General features: G+C 40.4%; 1 protein-coding gene across 1 annotated transcript in view; it reads left to right on the top strand.

The window, feature by feature from the left end:
- The window catches only part of LOC128664100 (protein NLRC5), a 429,645-nt gene that overhangs the window by 297,018 nt on the left and 113,224 nt on the right, over positions 1 to 19,403 (top strand). Inside the window, exon 26 of the mRNA XM_053718792.1 lies at positions 6,708 to 6,797. Coding sequence (XP_053574767.1) covers positions 6,708 to 6,797 — 90 coding nt within the window. The remainder of the gene's footprint in view (positions 1 to 6,707; positions 6,798 to 19,403) is intronic.

The following is a 19,403-nucleotide window of genomic DNA, read 5'->3' as shown; positions in this document are numbered from 1 at the left end:
AACGCGTACCTTGCATTCAATAGTCAGTGTACGGCGGCGATAATATAAAGAGGATCCTCCACGCTCCATGACTCTGTGGTCGCTGATCCTGGTCATCTCCACTCCGCGCTGGCTTGGTCTTGTATGAAGAAAGAAGAGGTCCCGCTTGGAAGGAAGTTTTAGAAGGAAAAGAGCTGTTTAACTTAGGGCAATGCCCTACAAAAGGCACCTTTAAGGGCTATTGGTAGTCTATATTAGGGTTTTTTTTATTTTGGGGGGCTTTTTTATTTTCATAGGGATTAGGTTTAATTTTTTTTATTTTTGATAATTTGGCTTATTATTTTCTGTAATGTTAGACTATTTGATTTTTTGTAATTTTAGATTAATTTAAACTTAGTTTTTTTATTTTTAAAGTAATGTTAGGTTTTTTATTTTAATTTTAAATTAGTATTTTTTTAATTTAATGTAATTGGGGTTAATTTAGGGGGTGTTAGGTTGGGGAGTTTAGTAATTTAATTAGTTATTTGCGTTGTGGGGGCTTAGCGGTTTAGGAGTTAATAGATTTATTAGGTTAATTGTGTTGTGGGCGGTTGGCGGTTTAGGGGTTAATAGATTTATTAGGCTTATTGCATTGTGGGGTTTGGCGTCTTAGGGGTTAATATGTTTATAAAAAATACTTTGCGATGGGGTTGGCGGATTAGGGGTTAATAGGTAGATTGTGATGTGGAGGTTTTGCTTATTGGGGTTAATACATTTATTAGTTAGATTGCGATGTAGGGGGTTGGCGGATTAGGGGTTAATACATTTATTATTAGTTCCGATATGGGGGTGATTGCGGATATAGGGGTTTTACGTGTTGGCTTTATTTTTTGGGACGCAGATTAGACGTTTACGGGAGATTTGACTTTTTTTATTTTCTTAGGCGCTGGCAGTTTCTAAAGTGCCGTAAGTCCCTGGCTACTCCAGAAATGTGTATTTACGCAAATTTCTGGATATCGCTAGTTTATACGACTTACGGCAGTTTATGAACTGCCAGCGCTGTTTATTGGATTCCTCGATGTGGTAGGGGAAGCCTGTGCCGCATATGTAATCTCGCCCCTAGGCAGGGATACTTGTCAAGATGTGCTTATTGCCTGTGCAATAATTTCTATTGATTTACAGATATATATAGGAATAGCTATTTAAAAATACAGAGGACATATTCCCCTATGTGAATATGTATGTATATCTATGTTAAAGCCTTTTGCATACCTTTTTTTTCTAACACCTGAGAACTCGTATCTTTGAGCTCTTGTTATTGCAATTTTTTAAAATATTTTTGATCAGACATTATTAAGAGTTAAACTGTACTTTTTAAATGTATTCTTATGTGTTTAGTGCAACTTTTTATTAGAGTGTAACAGTTAACTAGAGCTCTGAAGTTACACTATCCCGACGTGCGTTAAATTCAACACATTTACTTTCAACTTGTATTACGCACGCTACTTTCGACGTGCTCAAACACTCCCAATAAATATCTTTTTGATTGCACGTTACAGTTAACATGCCACTCGTAATCTATCCCTTTAGTCTGTGAGCTGAAGAAAATTTTATATAAAATATCTTCCCTTTTTACATAGAGATTTTCCGGGGATATTTTTATGTCAGCTTTTTACAGTTATGCTCCATCACTATCAAGTGATTTAGCATATGGGTATTATTTCTCTTTAAGTGAGGGATTTAGCGCACACACAGTATCCAACATACAGATGTTAAAGTGTCCCAGACTATCTCCTTGATTAAGTGCAGAAATAGATGCACTATTGATTTAGCTCGAGAGATAACACACAATAACACTAATATGTTTACTCCATTTGTAATCTAGGCCTAAATTTAATTGTATTAGTTTAATTAGGGAAAATAAAACTAAATTACAGTACACAGTTATTATTTATTTTCCTTGCTCTTGCAGTAAAATACCTTATTTGCAGCTCCGGAAAGGCTGAGATTCTTCCATCATGCTTAAAGGGATAGTCTACTCCAGAATTTGTATTGTTTAAAATGATAGATAATACCTTTATTACCCATTACCCAGTTTTGCATAACCAGCAGGGTTATATTAATATGCTTTTTACGTCAGTGATTACTTTGTTTCTAAGCCTCTGCAGACTGCCACCTTATTTCAGTTCTTTTGACAGACTTACATTTTAGCCAATCAGGATTGACTCCTAAATAACTCCACGGGAGTGAGCACAATGTTATCTATATGACATACATGAACTAGCAGTGTCTAGATAAGAGACATTTCAACGGCTTAGAGATTAGCATATGAGCCTACATAGGTTTAGCTTTCCACAAAGAATACCAAGAGAGCAAAGCAAAATTGATAATAAAAGTAAATTGAAAAGTTGTTTAAAATTGCATGCCCTATTGGAATCATGATAGAGAGTCTGTGAAGATAAATCACAAAACAGAGGGCGCCTCCTGGTGTAATACTGTGATTTCAGAGAGGAATGCAGATGTCTTGTGATGTTGATACTCACAAGAGTGGCAGCACCCTATTGTGCTGAGTCGGGCCTACTGGGATCTCTCAGTGTCCCAGCTCACTGGTCCCAGGCCAGGACACAAACTCTCGGTGTCAGCTCAGGATCAACAAACAAGCTCGGGCTTCCAGTAAATTTTAATATTGTTTTATTTAAAATCCAAAATAAAAACTGAGGGTGCAAGCTCTCACCTAAAGTGTGTAAAAACAATAAGAAATACAGATGTCAACGCGTTTCTCAGCTGTACTAGTTGTTTCATCAGGCAACTGTTACTGAACTGGAAGACCTGGTTTTTAACTACAAACTGACCAATCACAAATCCCAATCAAGACCCACCCCTCCTCCTTCAATCAAATGTGGTTCATTGTAAAACACTATTAAATACCTTAAACCCAGAGTAAAAACATACAATTTGTCCATACTATTGTATCAATAAAGTGCTACAAATGTACAAATGAACAATATATTCCTTGAGAGGAAATATACATAAAGTGTCTGTATGAAAATATTGGTATGAAATATTAAATCCATATGTTGTCATATCTTTTGAACGTAAATAATGTTGATCACCAACAAATACTTATGTTTTATTTTGGCCAAATTTGACAAAAATGTGACATCTTAAACGTGTAGCATCTGAATAACAGCAACTTTGGACTGTCTTTCACCAGTAACATACAAACAACTAGTATTGAATATCTAGATGTGGTTCTTACTTGGGGCCATAATAAGTCGATATCTTCACATGCCTTTTTTAAGAGTGTAGACAGCAACAATTTTTTAAACTATAACAGCAATCACCTTGTGGTTTGGAAAAGAAATATACCTTATAGTCAGTTTTGAAGAATACGGAGGAATCCACATTAGATATATATGACCAACAAGCAGGAATTTAGAAAATTAGATTTGGGGAGAAAGGGTACACTTGACACCTCATTGAGGAAGGATATTTGAAAACAAAAACACTTGATAGGCAAAAAATTATAAACCCTGAGCACAAAAACACCCAATTTAAGGAATCTGACACTACTAAACAAAAAATGTCTTTTATTACCAATTACAATTCTAATTATACGACAATAAAAAGATCATTAACAAGCATTGGTATTTGCTCCAAAAAGATCCAATACGCACAGGGCCGCCATCAGGGGGTGACAGGGGTGACTCCTGTCAGGGGCCCAATGGGCTAGGGGGGCCCCATGAGGCAAGAAGTAAAAAAAAAAAAAAATTTTTTTTTTTTAAATTTTGGCAGCCACCAGTGGGTACTACAGCAGAGTGCTAATTGAGCATGGGAAATGCTATTACAATGAGTAAAGTATTAGCATTTGAGAGGATTTCTGAGTGTGCACTAAACCACTATGCACAGTGTGAGACAGACTTGGCACTTTGTTTGTAGAGTGTGTGCCTGAGTCAGACGGCTGATCACTTTAATTTGCAGAGGAGGTAGGAATTACTTAGCAAATGTTTTTTATTTCTTTGTGCAATTTAAGATTGTAACTTCAGTGTGGTAGTAGTTGTATGGTGGGGCCAGGGGTCCATAAAAACAATTTTTTTTAGCAGCAGTGTATTTATGATTATTTGACAATGCTGTAGAAATTCTATATTTAAAACCATGCAGAAATGTTTCCTCCTCAATACACAAATGATATATATTACATTCCAGTTTACTGACCCTTTATGCAAGGACTTTCCAGATACAGGGAGGCATTTTATCTAAGATTTTTAAATCTGCATAACATGTTATACTCTCAGACTAAGATTGCTCAGTGTTGGAAATGAGACAGGTTAACTTAAAACTGTTCTGTTTACTCTACAGCTGACTTAATTTTGAAATGCATACCAACAAGCTTAAATCCTGCATTTAACCAGATCTAATGGTATGAGTACCGCAGCTTAAGGTTCCACCAAGACCATATAGAGTACAGCATTTTCAAAAACCACAAGTACAGCTGACAGATGGGAACATTTGTACACTATATTTGAAGTGGTGCTCTTGGTTGGGAAAAATATCAAACAAACATATGTCAACCTTTTAAAAGTACTTTTCTTCATCTAGCCATCTACCCAGATCATTAATGTACAATTTTGAATTCACAGAATTATTTTTGTTTGCACATTTACAAAAATGATTCTTTAAAAAGTGATCTCTTAATTTCTGCATTTTTTTATCATGCATGTCACACACTGTTGATTTAGGGGATGCAAGGTGCATAAATGTTTCCTCCTGTGAGTGTTTCTGTGGGTGTCTGTGTTTATGTCTTTGTGCTTTGGTTTGTGTCTCTATGAGTGTGTATGTATTTTTTTTCTGTTGGTATCTCTGTGAGGGTGGGTGTGTATGTCTTTGTGCATTTTCTGTGGATGTCTGTGAGGGTGTGTGCATATGTCTTTGAGCTTTTTCTATGGGTGTCTCTGTGAGGGTGGGCGTGTGTTTGTCTTTGTGTATTTTCTCTGGATGCCTCTGTGAGGGTGGGTGTGTATGTCTGTGTTTTCTGTGGATGTCTCTGTGAGGGTGTGTGTGTGTGTGTATGTCTTTGTGTGTTTTCTGTGGATGTCTCTGTGAGGGTGTGTATGTATGTCTTTATGTGTTTTCTGTGTGTGTTTGTATGTCTTTGTGTGTTTTCTGAGGCTGTCTCTGTTGGTGTTTCCTTGGGTGTATGTGCAAGTTTGAGTTTGTGTGTAAGTGTCCATTGTCTGTTACTTTTTAGGACATTTTGACCTTACTACTGATTATTCACATCTTTCTACAGACTTTGAGACTTATGAGACCTTTCCGGAAGTCACCAATCTACCATTTAACCTTTAAATTATTGTTTAGGCAGTTCAGGGCCCTTCCTTTCAGCCACTGCATGCTGTTGTCATCATTTAGTTGGCATCGTCCTTTACAAAAAGATAATCAGAACTCCATATTTTGTTTTCTAAATCTCCTTTTTTTTTTTAAAACTGTAGTTTACCTCATTACTTGTCAGGGCAATGTAAACAAGTGCTAAGTGTCTGTTTGGGTGTCTGTGTCTGAGTGTGTTTCTTTGCGTGTCTGCTAGAGTCTATATGTGAATCCTTATGTGTGAGTGTGTGTGTTTCAGTGTATGTTACTACCTTTACAACATTTCCAAGTTTAAATAGACAATTAAGAATAAAGTGCATATACGTTTTAGTCACTTGGTCAAAAATTGCACATGTCAAAGGAGGGGGGGGGCCCTGATCAATGGTTAAGTCAGGGGCCCCCAAATTTCTAGTGGCGGCCCTGAATATACGCAAACAAATTTTAGAGGACACCGAGAGTTTGTGTCCTTTGATCCCTGGCCAGGGACCAGTGAGCTGGGACACTGAGAGATCCCAGTAGGCCCGACTCGGCACAATAGGGTGCTGTCACTTTTGTGAGTATCAACATCACAAGACATCTGCATTTCTCTCTGCAATCACAGTATTACACTAGGAGGTGCCCTCTGTTTTGTGATTTATCTTCACAGATTCTCTATCTTGGTTTCGTTATTGCCTGGAGAGGAGCAGACCTGATTCAAGATCCTGAACACACTCACTCCATGTGGGACACTCAATCCCATGTGACCATACAGATAGTCCCCTTATGGACTTAGATAAGACTTTGTTCTTGAGTTTGATCACTTATGTTTTTTTTATTATTTTTGTTATTATTTTATGTTTATCACTTAATGTCATATTGTTTAATTTTAACAATCTTGACCTATATATACACATATATCTATTTTTATTTTTTTATTTTTTTGCGCCCCTTAGAGTTGAACACGATTGTGTTATCAACAGCAGTTTTGCCTATTGGAATCATGAAGATTTAATTTCGACTAGACTATCCCTTTAAGTATGGTGAAATGTACCTAACCCTGCAACATTCTGGTCTGATTGCTTATATCATAGCGCAAGCTCATCTACATCTTTCCCAAGCTGCCATTAGCAAGGAGACAATGAACATGAATTCAATCAGGCTTTTCGTAGGGTGTATCCCTGAACTGCTGATGATTTGTGTTAAAAAAAATTACAGGGTTCGATGCTAAAAAATGCAGTGCAGTTCTTAAAAGCTGATTGTTACTATGGATGTGTAACAAATTACATTAATGATCATAAGGCAATCAGTGTGTATACTTGTATTATCAAAAGGCTGACAGGAATGTGATACACCCAGTGCTAATCATCTGTATTAACACAGCAGTTTTGTTTACTTTACTTTTCTAGGTTGGGCAGGAATAGCATATTGGAAGATGGACTTATTGCACTACTTTCTTCTTTAATGACCTGCAGAACCTTGACAGAAGTTGATGCCTGGTAAGTTAGATACCAAATGATTTTATGTTGCTAGAATCTGTCATCTGTGTTTTACAAACCTCAGTACAAACAGCACAGTAACAAGTACAAATCAGCAGAGGATAACATATTAAGGGTTTAACTGCTCTTTATTGCATAAATAAAGTCCATAACAATATGATTAGCAATTACAACTAATAGATTTGTACTTGTCATGTGATGGCAACCAGCTGTAGCTCATATGCTGTAAAAAATGTAGCAACATCTCACAAATAATATTAACAGCTATTACTTTCTTTGGGATTGGATTCTATGTCTTGTGCTATTATTTGTGTCTTATGCAATGTTTTTTTTACACTACTGTTGCCTTTACATTTTGTAAAATGCTTATACAGTGTATCTGTAGCACCCCCCCATGCAACAATCATAATTGTCTGTGTACATGATACTCCTTATACACAAGATGCAATCACAGAGTATAATATGCCAACCACATCACACATTCTCATGATAGTCAAGTACATGAATAACCGACATTATAAAAGGAAACCAAAATGTTACTAATCCTACTGTTGCTATACCTGATATATGGATCCCTATTACTAATTCCCCAATACATACGATTTTTGTTATTTATTCTCCTACTACATCTTCTATAACTAGGGTTGCCACCACGGCCATGTTTTCCTAGAAGCTTATGAGTTACACATGCCTAGGGGGCGTGCAGGGAGGAACATGAATAGTTCTGTCCAGGGTCACTATTTTTGTGCTTCCCAGCAGCACAATGCATGTTTCCCTCTGCACATCCTGCAGCGTGTGTAACTCATACGAGTCCAGGAAAAGATGGCTGCAGTCCCAGATTCACCATAGGGCATACCGGGCAAATGCCCGGTGGACCGCTGGCTACCCTAGCCCCGCCCACCATTACCACACACACCAAGTCAATGCCTTTCACTGTGTCTCTTAGTGGGGCATAACTGTAGGGGTTGCATGGGACACAGATCATGCTATGCTCATTGTGCAATAAATTCTAATTGCCAAATGCCAATTTGCAAATGTCTGACCCTGTTTTGCCAATTGCTAGCAGCCAAATAGTACTCGGGGGCCGAGCCGGATGGTCGGCAGACGAACACTATCTGGTGGTTACGGCCTAACTGAGTGATACACAAGGAAACGGCACACAGCCGCACTACACATCACTCACTTACACGTGACACAAACTGTCAGATCTTTGAGTAGGAGCAGGGGCGGACTAAGGACTTACTGCCGGTGTTCTATCAAGAACTCCAATACATTGAAAACTCCAATCTGACGTCACCGGTGATTCCATACATCTGATTGGTCCGTGTCTCAGTGAGTGACAGGATTCACAACCAATCGGATGGGCACTGTAATTGCCTATCTTCACTATCTAGTTTGCCTCCGCCTGGGGGGTTCAAGGGGGGCGAACCTCATTCCCCAAGGTTTACTTGGGGGGTATGCCAGAGGATCGGTGGTGCGCACTCCAGACAGAGGCAAAAACAGATAGTAAAAATAGAAGTCACTGGAAGTGACGTCAGATTGGAGTTTTCGAGGAATTGGAGTTCTCGACAGAACACCGGTGCAACAGGCGCCACTGCACCAGGCTGTGGACTGGGGGGTCCACATAGAGCTCCAAGATAGAGCAGCTGTGTCTGCAATAAATTAAAAACATGGGGATTGATTGGAGTCGGCAGTTGAGGCAAAAAATATATGGACCACTAAGCTCACCCGCACTGTACAGATGTCCTGTAATATCAGTGAACCTGTGCTGTGCACTGCTGCTTTGGCGTAGTAGGAACATCAGAGGCTGCTGTCCCCAACAAGTCAAATTAATAAAATAAATAGCTAGCATGTATAAAGCTCAAGCCAGCAAACCTTAACCAGACTATGCAGGGTGGGGGGGGGGGGGGGCGAGCATGAACAGAGTAAGATTAAATGTTTACAGGAAGTTTAACCCCTTAACGACCGAGGACGTGCAGGGTACGTCCTCAAAAAAAAGGCAGTTAACGCCTGAGGACGTACCCTGCACGTCCTCGGTGTGTAAAGCAGCTGGAAGCGATCCTGCTCGCTTCCAGCTGCTTTCCGGTTATTGCAGTGATGCCTCGATATGGAGGCATCCTGCAATAACCTTAAATGGCCATCCGATGCAGAGAGAGCCACTCTGTGGCCCTCTCTGCACCAGACATCGATGGCCGGTATCGTTGGTGGGTGGGTGGGAGCGGACTTGGGAGGCGGGTGGGGGGTCATCGATGCGCCGTGTAATGTGCAGGGGGCGGGATCGGGGGCGGGAGCGACGGGGGGCGCGCATGTGCACGGGGGGCGGCGGGAGCGTGCACGGGGCGGGAGCGGGAGGGAACCGCTACACTACAGAAAAAAAATCTGAAAATAGCTATAATAAATATGAAAAGAAAAATGTTCCATAAAGTTTCTAAGTGATCTGCAACTGGTGGGAGGTTGGGGGACAGCTACACTACAGAAAAGGGGATTTTTTTTAAAAAAAAATCCTTTTTTTACTAAACTGGGTACTGGCAGACAGCTGCCAGTACCCAAGATGGCGCCCGCTAAGGCAGAGGACAGGGTTAGAGAGCTGTTTGGTGTGGGATCAGTGAGGTTGGGGGCTAAGGGGGATACTACAAAGCAGCATATGTAAATATGCTATAAAAAAAAAACTAAAACCCCCCACAAATATACCTTTTATTTTAGTACTGGCAGAGTTTCTGCCAGTACTTAAGATGGCGGGGACAATTGTGGGGTGGGGGAGGGAAGAGAGCTGTTTGGGAGGGATCAGGGGGTCTGATGTTTCAGGTGGGAGGCTAAGCTCTACACTAAAGCTAAAATTAACCCTGCAAGCTCCCTACAAGCTACATAATTAACCCCTTCACTGCTAGCCATAATACACGTGTGATGTGCATCGGCATTTAGTGGCCTTCTAATTAACAAAAAGCAACGCCAAAGCCATATATGTCTGCTATTTCTGAACAAAGGGGATCCCAGAGAAGCATTTACAACCATTTGTGCCATAATTGCACAAGCTGTTTGTAAATGATTTCAGTGAGAAACCTAAAATTGTGAAAAATTTAACGTTTTTTTTAATTTGATCGCATCTGGCGGTGAAATGGTGGCATGAAATATACCAAAATGGGCCTAGATCAATACTTTGGGTTGTCTACTACACTACACTAAAGCTAAAATTAACCCTAGAAGCTCCCTACATGCTCCCTAATTAACACTTAACTGCGGGGCATAATACACGTGTGGTGCGCAGTGTCATTTAGCGCCCTTCTAATTACCAAAAAGCAACAACAAAAGCCATACATGTCTGCTATTTCTGAACAAAGGGGATCCCAGAGAAGAATTTACAACCATTTGTGCCATAATTGCACAAGTTGTTTGTAAATAATTTCAGTGAGAAACCTAAAGTTTGTGAACAAAATTGTGAAAAAGTGAACAATTTTTTTTATTTGATTGCATTTGGCAGTGAAATGGTGGCATGAAATATACCAAAATGGGCCTAGATCAATACTTTGGGGTGTCTTCTAAAAAAAATATACACATGTCAAGGGATATTCAGGGATTCCTGAAAGATATTAGTGTTCCAATGTAACTAGCGCTAATTTTGAAAAAAAAGGGGTTTGGAAATAGCAAAGTGCTACTTGTACTTATGGCCCTATAACTTGCAAAAAAAGCAAAGAACATGTAAACATTGGGTATTTCTTAACTCAGGACAAAATTTAGAAACTATTTAGCATGGGTGTTTTTTGGTGGTTGTAGATGTGTAACAGATTTTGGGGGTCAAAGTTAGAAAAAGTGTGTTTTTTTCCATTTTTTCCTCATATTATATAATTTTTTTTATAGTTAATTATAAGATATGATGAAAATAATGGTATCTTTAGAAAGTCCACTTAATGGCGAGAAAAACGGTATATAATATGTGTGGGCACAGTAAATGAGTAAGAGGAGAATTACAGCTAAACACAAACACTGCAGAAATGTAAAAATAGCCTTGGTCCCAAACGGACAGAAAATGGAAAAGTGCTGCAGTCATTAAGGGGTTAACAGACAATATAAGTGCCGTTTTGTTTTTTTACATTTCCTCATGCTAACAAAATGCACAAAAAATACAGCAGGCATCAGGGGTTAAAAATGCTTTGAGCCAGGTGTGTTATCACAGTCGCCCTGTCTGAACAACTGTCTCAAAAACTCTCCTCCATCACAGCAGAAAAATATTTTTTAAACTGCTGGAGAAGCGGAGATAACGGTAATGTTTATTAGTGAGACACTGTATGTTAGAACTTGTACACTACCTCACAATCACAAAGAAGTGGCACACTGACAGACGTACTAATTGCTTGCATGGTGTGACTGTATATATATGCTTCAAATAGCTACAAATAATTTATAGCAATGAATTTAAATATATTTCTTCTGTTATGTGTGATCAGTCCACGGGTCATCATTACTTCTGGGATATAACTCCTCCCCAACAGGAAATGCAAGAGGATTCACCCAGCAGAGCTGCATATAGCTCCTCCCCTCTACGTCAGTCCCAGTCATTCTCTTGCACCCAACGACTAGATAGGATGTGTGAGAGGACTATGGTGATTATACTTAGTTTTTTATGACTTCAATCAAAAGTTTGTTATTTTACAATAGCACCGGAGCGTGTTATTACTTCTCTGGCAGAGTTTGAGGAAGAATCTGCCAGAGTTTTTTACTATGATTTTAACCGGAGTAGTTAAGATCATATTGCTGTTCTCGGCCATCTGAGGGAGGTAAAGGCTTCAGATCAGGGGACAGCGGGCAGATGAATCTGCATTGAGGTATGTAGCAGTTTTTATTTTCTGAATGGAATTGATGAGAAAATCCTGCCATACCGTTAAAATGACATGTATGTATACACTTCAGTATTCTGGGGATGGTATTTCACCGGAACTACTCTGCTAAAGGTCACTAATACTTTTAATAACTATTTATCATGTTAAACGTTTTTGCTGGAATGTAGAATCGTTTACATTGCTGAGGTACTGTGTGAATAGATATTTGGGCATTATTTTCCACTTGGCAGTTTTTTGCTTGTAATTGTGACAGTTTCGTTTCTCTTCACTGCTGTGTGGGAGAGGGAGGGGCCGTTTTTGGCGCTCTTTACTACGCATCAAAAAATTACAGTCAGTCACTTTTATTTTTCCTGCATGATCCGGTTCATCTCTGACAGATCTCAGGGGTCTTCAAACTTCTTTGAAGGGAGGTAACTTCTCTCAGCAGAGCTGTGAGAATTCTTATAGTGACTGTGCATAAAAACGTTGCTTTGTACTTTTTATGTCAAATTTAATTATTGTTATTTTACTAATGGGAACAAACCTTTGCTAAGAGTGGTGTTGTTTTAAAGTTTGATGCTATAACTGTTTTTCAGTTCATTATTTCAACTGTTATTTAATCGTTTAGTACCTCTTTGAGGCACAGTATTTTTTTGCTAAAAAAGATTATAACCAAGTTGTAAGTTTTTTTGCTAGTGTGTTAAACATGTCTGACTCAGAGGAAGATATCTGTGTCATTTGTTCCAATGCCAAGGTGGAGCCCAATAGAAATTTATGTACTAACTGTATTGATGCTACTTTAAATAAAAGTCAATCTGTACAATGTGAACAAATTTCACCAAACAGCGAGGGGAGAGTTATGCCGACTAACTCGCCTCACGCGGCAGTACCTGCATCTCCCGCCCGGGAGGTGCGTGATATTATGGCGCCTAGTACATCTGGGCGGCCATTACAGATAACATTACAAGATATGGCTACTGTTATGACTGAAGTTTTGTCTAAATTACCAGAACTAAGAGGCAAGCGTGATCACTCTGGGGTGAGAACAGAGTGCGCTGACAATGCTAGGGCCATGTCTGATACTGCGTCACAGCTCGCAGAGCATGAGGACGGAGAGCTTCATTCTGTGGGTGACGGTTCTGATCCAAACAAATTGGACTCAGATATTTCAAATTTTAAATTTAAATTGGAGAACCTCCGTGTATTACTAGGGGAGGTTTTAGCAGCTCTTAACGATTGTAACACCGTTGCAATACCAGAGAAACTGTGTAGGTTGGATAAATACTTTGCGGTACCGGCGAGTACTGACGTTTTTCCTATACCTAAGAGACTAACTGAAATTGTTACTAAGGAGTGGGATAGACCCGGTGTGCCGTTCTCACCCCCTCCAATATTTAGAAAGATGTTCCCAATAGACGCCACCACTAGGGACTTATGGCAGACGGTCCCCAAGGTGGAGGGAGCAGTTTCTACTTTAGCTAAGCGTACCACTATCCCGGTGGAGGATAGCTGTGCTTTTTCAGATCCAATGGATAAAAAGTTAGAGGGTTACCTTAAGAAAATGTTTGTTCAACAAGGTTTTATATTACAACCCCTTGCATGTATCGCGCCGATTACGGCTGCGGCAGCATTTTGGATTGAGTCGCTGGAAGAGAACCTTAGTTCATCTACGCTAGACGACATTACGGACAGGCTTAGAGTCCTTAAACTAGCTAATTCTTTCATTTCGGAGGCCGTAGTACATTTAACTAAACTCACGGCTAAGAACTCAGGATTCGCCATACAGGCACGTAGGGCGCTGTGGCTAAAATCCTGGTCAGCTGATGTGACTTCTAAGTCCAAATTACTTAATATACCTTTCAAGGGGCAGTCTTTATTTGGGCCCGGTTTGAAAGAAATTATCGCTGACATTACAGGTGGTAAGGGCCACTCCCTACCTCAAGACAAAGCCAAAGCTAAGGCTAGACAGTCTAATTTTCGTCCCTTTCGGAATTTCAAAACAGGAGCAGCATCAACCTCCACTGCACCAAAACAGGAAGGAGCTGTTGCTCGTTACAGGCAAGGCTGGAAGCCTAACCAGTCCTGGAACAAGAGCAAGCAGGCCAGGAAACCTGCTGCTGCCCCAAAGACAGCATGAACCGAGAGCCCCCGATCCGGGACCGGATCTAGTGGGGGGCAGACTCTCTCTCTTTGCCCAGGCCTGGGCAAGAGATGTTCAGGATCCCTGGGCTCTAGAGATCATATCTCAGGGATACCTTCTAGACTTCAAATTATCTCCCCCAAGAGGGAGATTTCATCTGTCAAGGTTGTCAACAAACCAGATAAAGAAAGAAGCGTTTCTACGCTGCGTACAAGATCTGTTATTAATGGGAGTGATCCATCCGGTTCCACGGTCGGAACAAGGACAAGGGTTCTACTCAAACCTGTTTGTGGTTCCCAAAAAAGAGGGAACTTTCAGGCCAATCTTAGATTTAAAGATTCTAAACAAATTCCTAAGAGTTCCATCGTTCAAAATGGAAACTATTCGGACAATCTTACCCATGATCCAAGAGGGTCAGTACATGACCACAGTGGATTTAAAGGATGCTTACCTTCACATACCGATCCACAAAGATCATCACCGGTACCTAAGGTTTGCCTTCTTAGACAGGCACTACCAGTTTGTAGCTCTTCCATTCGGACTGGCTACGGCTCCAAGAATCTTCACAAAGGTTCTGGGTGCCCTTCTAGCGGTACTAAGACCGCGAGGGATTTCGGTAGCTCCGTACCTAGACGACATTCTAATACAAGCTTCAAGCTTTCAAACTGCCAAGTCTCATACAGAGTTAGTTCTGGCATTTCTAAGGTCGCATGGATGGAAGGTGAACGAAAAGAAGAGTTCTCTTTTTCCTCTCACAAGAGTTCCATTCTTGGGGACTCTTATAGATTCTGTAGAAATGAAGATTTACCTGACAGAAGACAGGTTAACAAAGCTTCAAAATGCATGCCGCGTCCTTCATTCCATTCAACACCCGTCAGTAGCTCAATGCATGGAGGTGATCGGCTTAATGGTAGCGGCAATGGACATAGTACCTTTTGCACGCCTACACCTCAGACCGCTGCAATTATGCATGCTAAGTCAGTGGAATGGGGATTACTCAGATTTGTCCCCTACTCTGAATCTGAATCAAGAGACCAGAAATTCTCTTCTATGGTGGCTTCATCGGCCACACTTGTCCAGGGGGATGCCATTCAGCAGGCCAGACTGGACAATTGTAACAACAGACGCCAGCCTACTAGGTTGGGGCGCTGTCTGGAATTCTCTGAAGGCTCAGGGACTATGGAATCAGGAGGAGAGTCTCCTTCCAATAAACATTCTGGAATTGAGAGCAGTTCTCAATGCCCTTCTGGCTTGGCCCCAGTTAACAACTCGGGGGTTCATCAGGTTTCAGTCGGACAACATCACGACTGTAGCTTACATCAACCATCAGGGAGGGACAAGAAGCTCCCTAGCAATGATGGAAGTATCAAAGATAATTCGCTGGGCAGAGTCTCACTCTTGCCACCTGTCAGCAATCCACATCCCGGGAGTGGAGAACTGGGAGGCGGATTTCTTGAGTCGCCAGACTTTTCATCCGGGGGAGTGGGAACTTCATCCGGAGGTCTTTGCCCAAATACTTCGACGTTGGGGCAAACCAGAGATAGATCTCATGGCGTCTCGCCAGAACGCCAAACTTCCTCGCTACGGGTCCAGATCCAGGGATCCGGGAGCAGTTCTGATAGATGCTTTGACAGCACCTTGGAACTTCGGGATGGCTTATGTGTTTCCACCCTTCCCGCTGCTTCCTCGATTGATTGCCAAAATCAAACAGGAGAGAGCATCAGTAATTCTAATAGCACCTGCATGGCCACGCAGGACTTGGTATGCAGATCTGGTGGACATGTCATCCTGTCCGCCTTGGTCTCTACCTCTAAGACAGGACCTTCTGATACAGGGTCCATTCAAACATCAAAATCTAACTTCTCTGAAGCTGACTGCTTGGAAATTGAACGCTTGATTTTATCAAAACGTGGTTTTTCTGAGTCGGTTATTGATACCCTGATTCAGGCTAGGAAGCCTGTTACCAGAAGGATTTACCATAAAATATGGCGGAAATACCTATACTGGTGCGAATCCAAAGGTTACTCCTGGAGTAAGGTTAGGATCGCTAGGATATTGTCTTTTCTACAAGAAGGTTTAGAAAAGGGTTTATCAGCTAGTTCATTAAAGGGACAGATTTCAGCTCTGTCCATCTTGTTACACAGACGTCTGTCAGAAAATCCAGACGTCCAGTCCTTTTGTCAGGCTTTAGCTAGGATCAAGCCTGTATTTAAAGCTGTTGCTCCACCATGGAGTTTAAACTTAGTTCTTAACGTTTTACAGGGTGTTCCGTTTGAACCCCTTCATTCCATTGACATAAAAATGTTATCTTGGAAAGTTCTGTTTTTAATGGCTATTTCCTCGGCTCGAAGAGTCTCTGAGTTATCAGCCTTACATTGTGATTCCCCTTATCTGATTTTTCACTCAGACAAGGTAGTTCTGCGTACTAAACCTGGGTTCTTACCTAAGGTAGTCACTAACAGGAACATCAATCAAGAGATTGTTGTACCATCCTTGTGTCCAAATCCTTCTTCAAAGAAGGAACGTCTTCTACACAATCTGGATGTAGTTCGTGCCCTCAAGTTCTACTTGCAGGCAACTAAAGATTTTCGCCAAACTTCTTCCTTGTTTGTCGTTTACTCTGGACAGAGGAGAGGTCAAAAAGCTTCTGCTACCTCTCTCTCTTTTTGGCTTCGTAGCATAATACGTTTAGCCTATGAGACTGCTGGACAGCAGCCTCCTGAAAGAATTACAGCTCACTCCACTAGAGCTGTGGCTTCCACTTGGGCCTTTAAGAATGAGGCCTCTGTTGAACAGATTTGCAAGGCTGCAACTTGGTCTTCGCTTCATACTTTTTCCAAATTTTACAAATTTGACACTTTTGCTTCTTCGGAGGCTATTTTTGGGAGAAAGGTTCTTCAGGCAGTGGTTCCTTCTATATAATGAGCCTGCCTATCCCTCCCGTCATCCGTGTACTTTTGCTTTGGTATTGGTATCCCAGAAGTAATGATGACCCGTGGACTGATCACACATAACAGAAGAAAACATAATTTATGCTTACCTGATAAATTCCTTTCTTCTGTTGTGTGATCAGTCCACGGCCCGCCCTGTTTTAAGGCAGGTAAATATCTTTTAAATTATACTCCAGTCACCACTTCACCCTTGGTTACTCCTTTCTCGTTGATTCTTGGTCGAATGACTGGGACTGACGTAGAGGGGAGGAGCTATATGCAGCTCTGCTGGGTGAATCCTCTTGCATTTCCTGTTGGGGAGGAGTTATATCCCAGAAGTAATGATGACCCGTGGACTGATCACACAACAGAAGAAAGGAATTTATCAGGTAAGCATAAATTATGTTATCACATAATATACTTTGTTTAACATTAAACTCTGAGTTATTGGTAAATTACTTTATATGATATATATTTAAATGAATTGCTATAAATTGTATGAAGCTATTGTACACATGATTTCCTAAATTGTCAGACATTTTGATGAAGATTTGATTTTTTTATGGCTATTGTTTTACTGCCAAACTGCTTAGCTTTTACTCCTAGACTTTTTCTGTTCCCCCACTTAACTTTTCTTGCTTTGTCAGGTCAAGCCATACTTCAGCAGAGCAGCCAATCAGCACTACTTACTTCCGTCTTGTTATCCATGTAAAGCTGTCAATAACACATAGAACAAATAAATCCTTTATTTAAAAAAAAACAAAAGCCTGACACATATAATCATGTATTTGCACTATCTATATAAAGCATTGACTGCTTTATGTAGATTCCATGGGGAAAATAACTCGCAATTTCAGTATCAATAACAGACAGCTTGATTCTGGTAGGTACCCAGTTTGTTTGATGCTGATGCTAGAAATACGACACAAGTACAATAAAGTATGCATAATGGCCAAATATCCTGAGCCAGCTATAACCTCTATTTTGTGTTTAAGTATATGTGCATGTGTGTGTGCTTAAGTATGTCTATGAGAATGTGTGTGTGTATGTGTACATAAGCATGTCTGTGAAAATGTTTATGTGTGTGCATAAGCATGTGTATGAGAGAGTGCATGTGTGTGTGTGCATAAGCATGTGTATGAGAGAGTGCATGTGTGTGTGCATAAGCATGTGTATGAGAGTGTGCATGTGTGTGAGGGTGTGAATAAGCATATGTGTGTTGGTGTGCATGTGTGTGAGGGTGTGCATGTGTGTGAGGGTGTGCATAAGCATGTGTGTGAGGGTGTGCATGTGTGTGTGCATAAGCATGTGTGTGAGGGTGTGAATGTGTGTGAGGGTGTGCATAAGCATTAACACAGGATTGGAAACAAGTTTTTTTTGCTGTTTCTATCTTACTATGTACTCTGATAAGTTGAACTTGACTGCTAATCATTTTATTACCAGTGCCTACAGTCTCTTTAACAATTACCGGTGTTCTGTATTATTCGCCGACTTTGTTACGTTTCCCTACCTCCGGACACGCCTACACAATACTTACAAATACTTGCAAAGACAGTTGTGCACGCATGCGCTCTACAGAACACGATAACAATAACATTTCAAATTACACTAAAGAGCACGCATGCGCTCACTGCCGCAGTCGGCAAATATTACAGAAGTGGTATGTCCACAATTTTGGCAGTAGCTGTGGGCATACAAATAATACATAGTCAATATCATTGAAAGAATTTGTACGATTTTCATAATATAAATAGTTACAAACACTCTGGAGACATCTAAATACCACTGGCAAAAAAAGGCTTCATAGTTACTATTATTGTATGGATTTGTTTGAGTAAATGAGTGAACGTTTTTCATAAAAAAAAAATTATATAAATAATTACAAACATTCCCTTTCATGATGATAGTGACTATGAAGCCTTTTTTGCCAGTGGTATTTGGATGTCTCCAGAGTGTTTGTAACTATTTCTATTATGAAACTCGTACAAATCCTTTTTTAATGATATTGACTATGAATCCTTTTTTTTACCACTATTATTTGTATGCCCCCAGCTAGTGCCAAAATTGTGGAGGTACCAATTCTGTAATATTTGCCGACTGTGGCAGTGAGCACATTGCCATTGTATTGTTATCGTGTTCTGTAGAGCGCATGCGTGCACAACTGTATTTGCAAGTATTTTGTAGGCGTGGCCGGAGGTGGGGAAACATAACAAAGTCGAAGAACAATACAGAACACCGCCTCATCTGTCAGTCTGTCATTACTCTTTTTTTTGGTGGGGGTGGGGGAGTGGGCCCCTTTGCCCTAAAATGCCCGGGCCTCTTTTTGGTCCCAGTCTGGCCCTGCATGGCCGTGGCGGCAACCCTATCTATAACAGTGTGCTTAACGGTACATAGTAATACTAAAAGAAAATGTGCTAATGTGTTTAATCATTTTAGCATTGCACAAGTTCTTGCAGGTGTGTTTAAACCATGAAAAGGAGTGGCCCCAATGTAGTGTTTTTTTTATTTTATTTAAATGTTTTGTTACATTTTTCAAACAATAACAAACAATATACACAGAGATACAGAAAGGTTTAAGATAAAGAGATATACAACAACTGGCTGGTACCAGGGTTTAAAAGGCCAATAGTGATCTAGATTATAAGTGAAACTTAACTAAGAACGTTATTTTGCACTCAAAATAAAAAACTTGTTTCCAGTGCAAAAGCAATATTCATTTAAG

The sequence above is a fragment of the Bombina bombina genome, chromosome 1, assembly GCF_027579735.1.
Source record: "Bombina bombina isolate aBomBom1 chromosome 1, aBomBom1.pri, whole genome shotgun sequence".
NCBI lineage: Eukaryota > Metazoa > Chordata > Amphibia > Anura > Bombinatoridae > Bombina > Bombina bombina.
The sequence above is the reverse complement of the archived record's forward strand: the minus strand, read 5'-3'. Positions and strand labels throughout refer to the sequence as shown.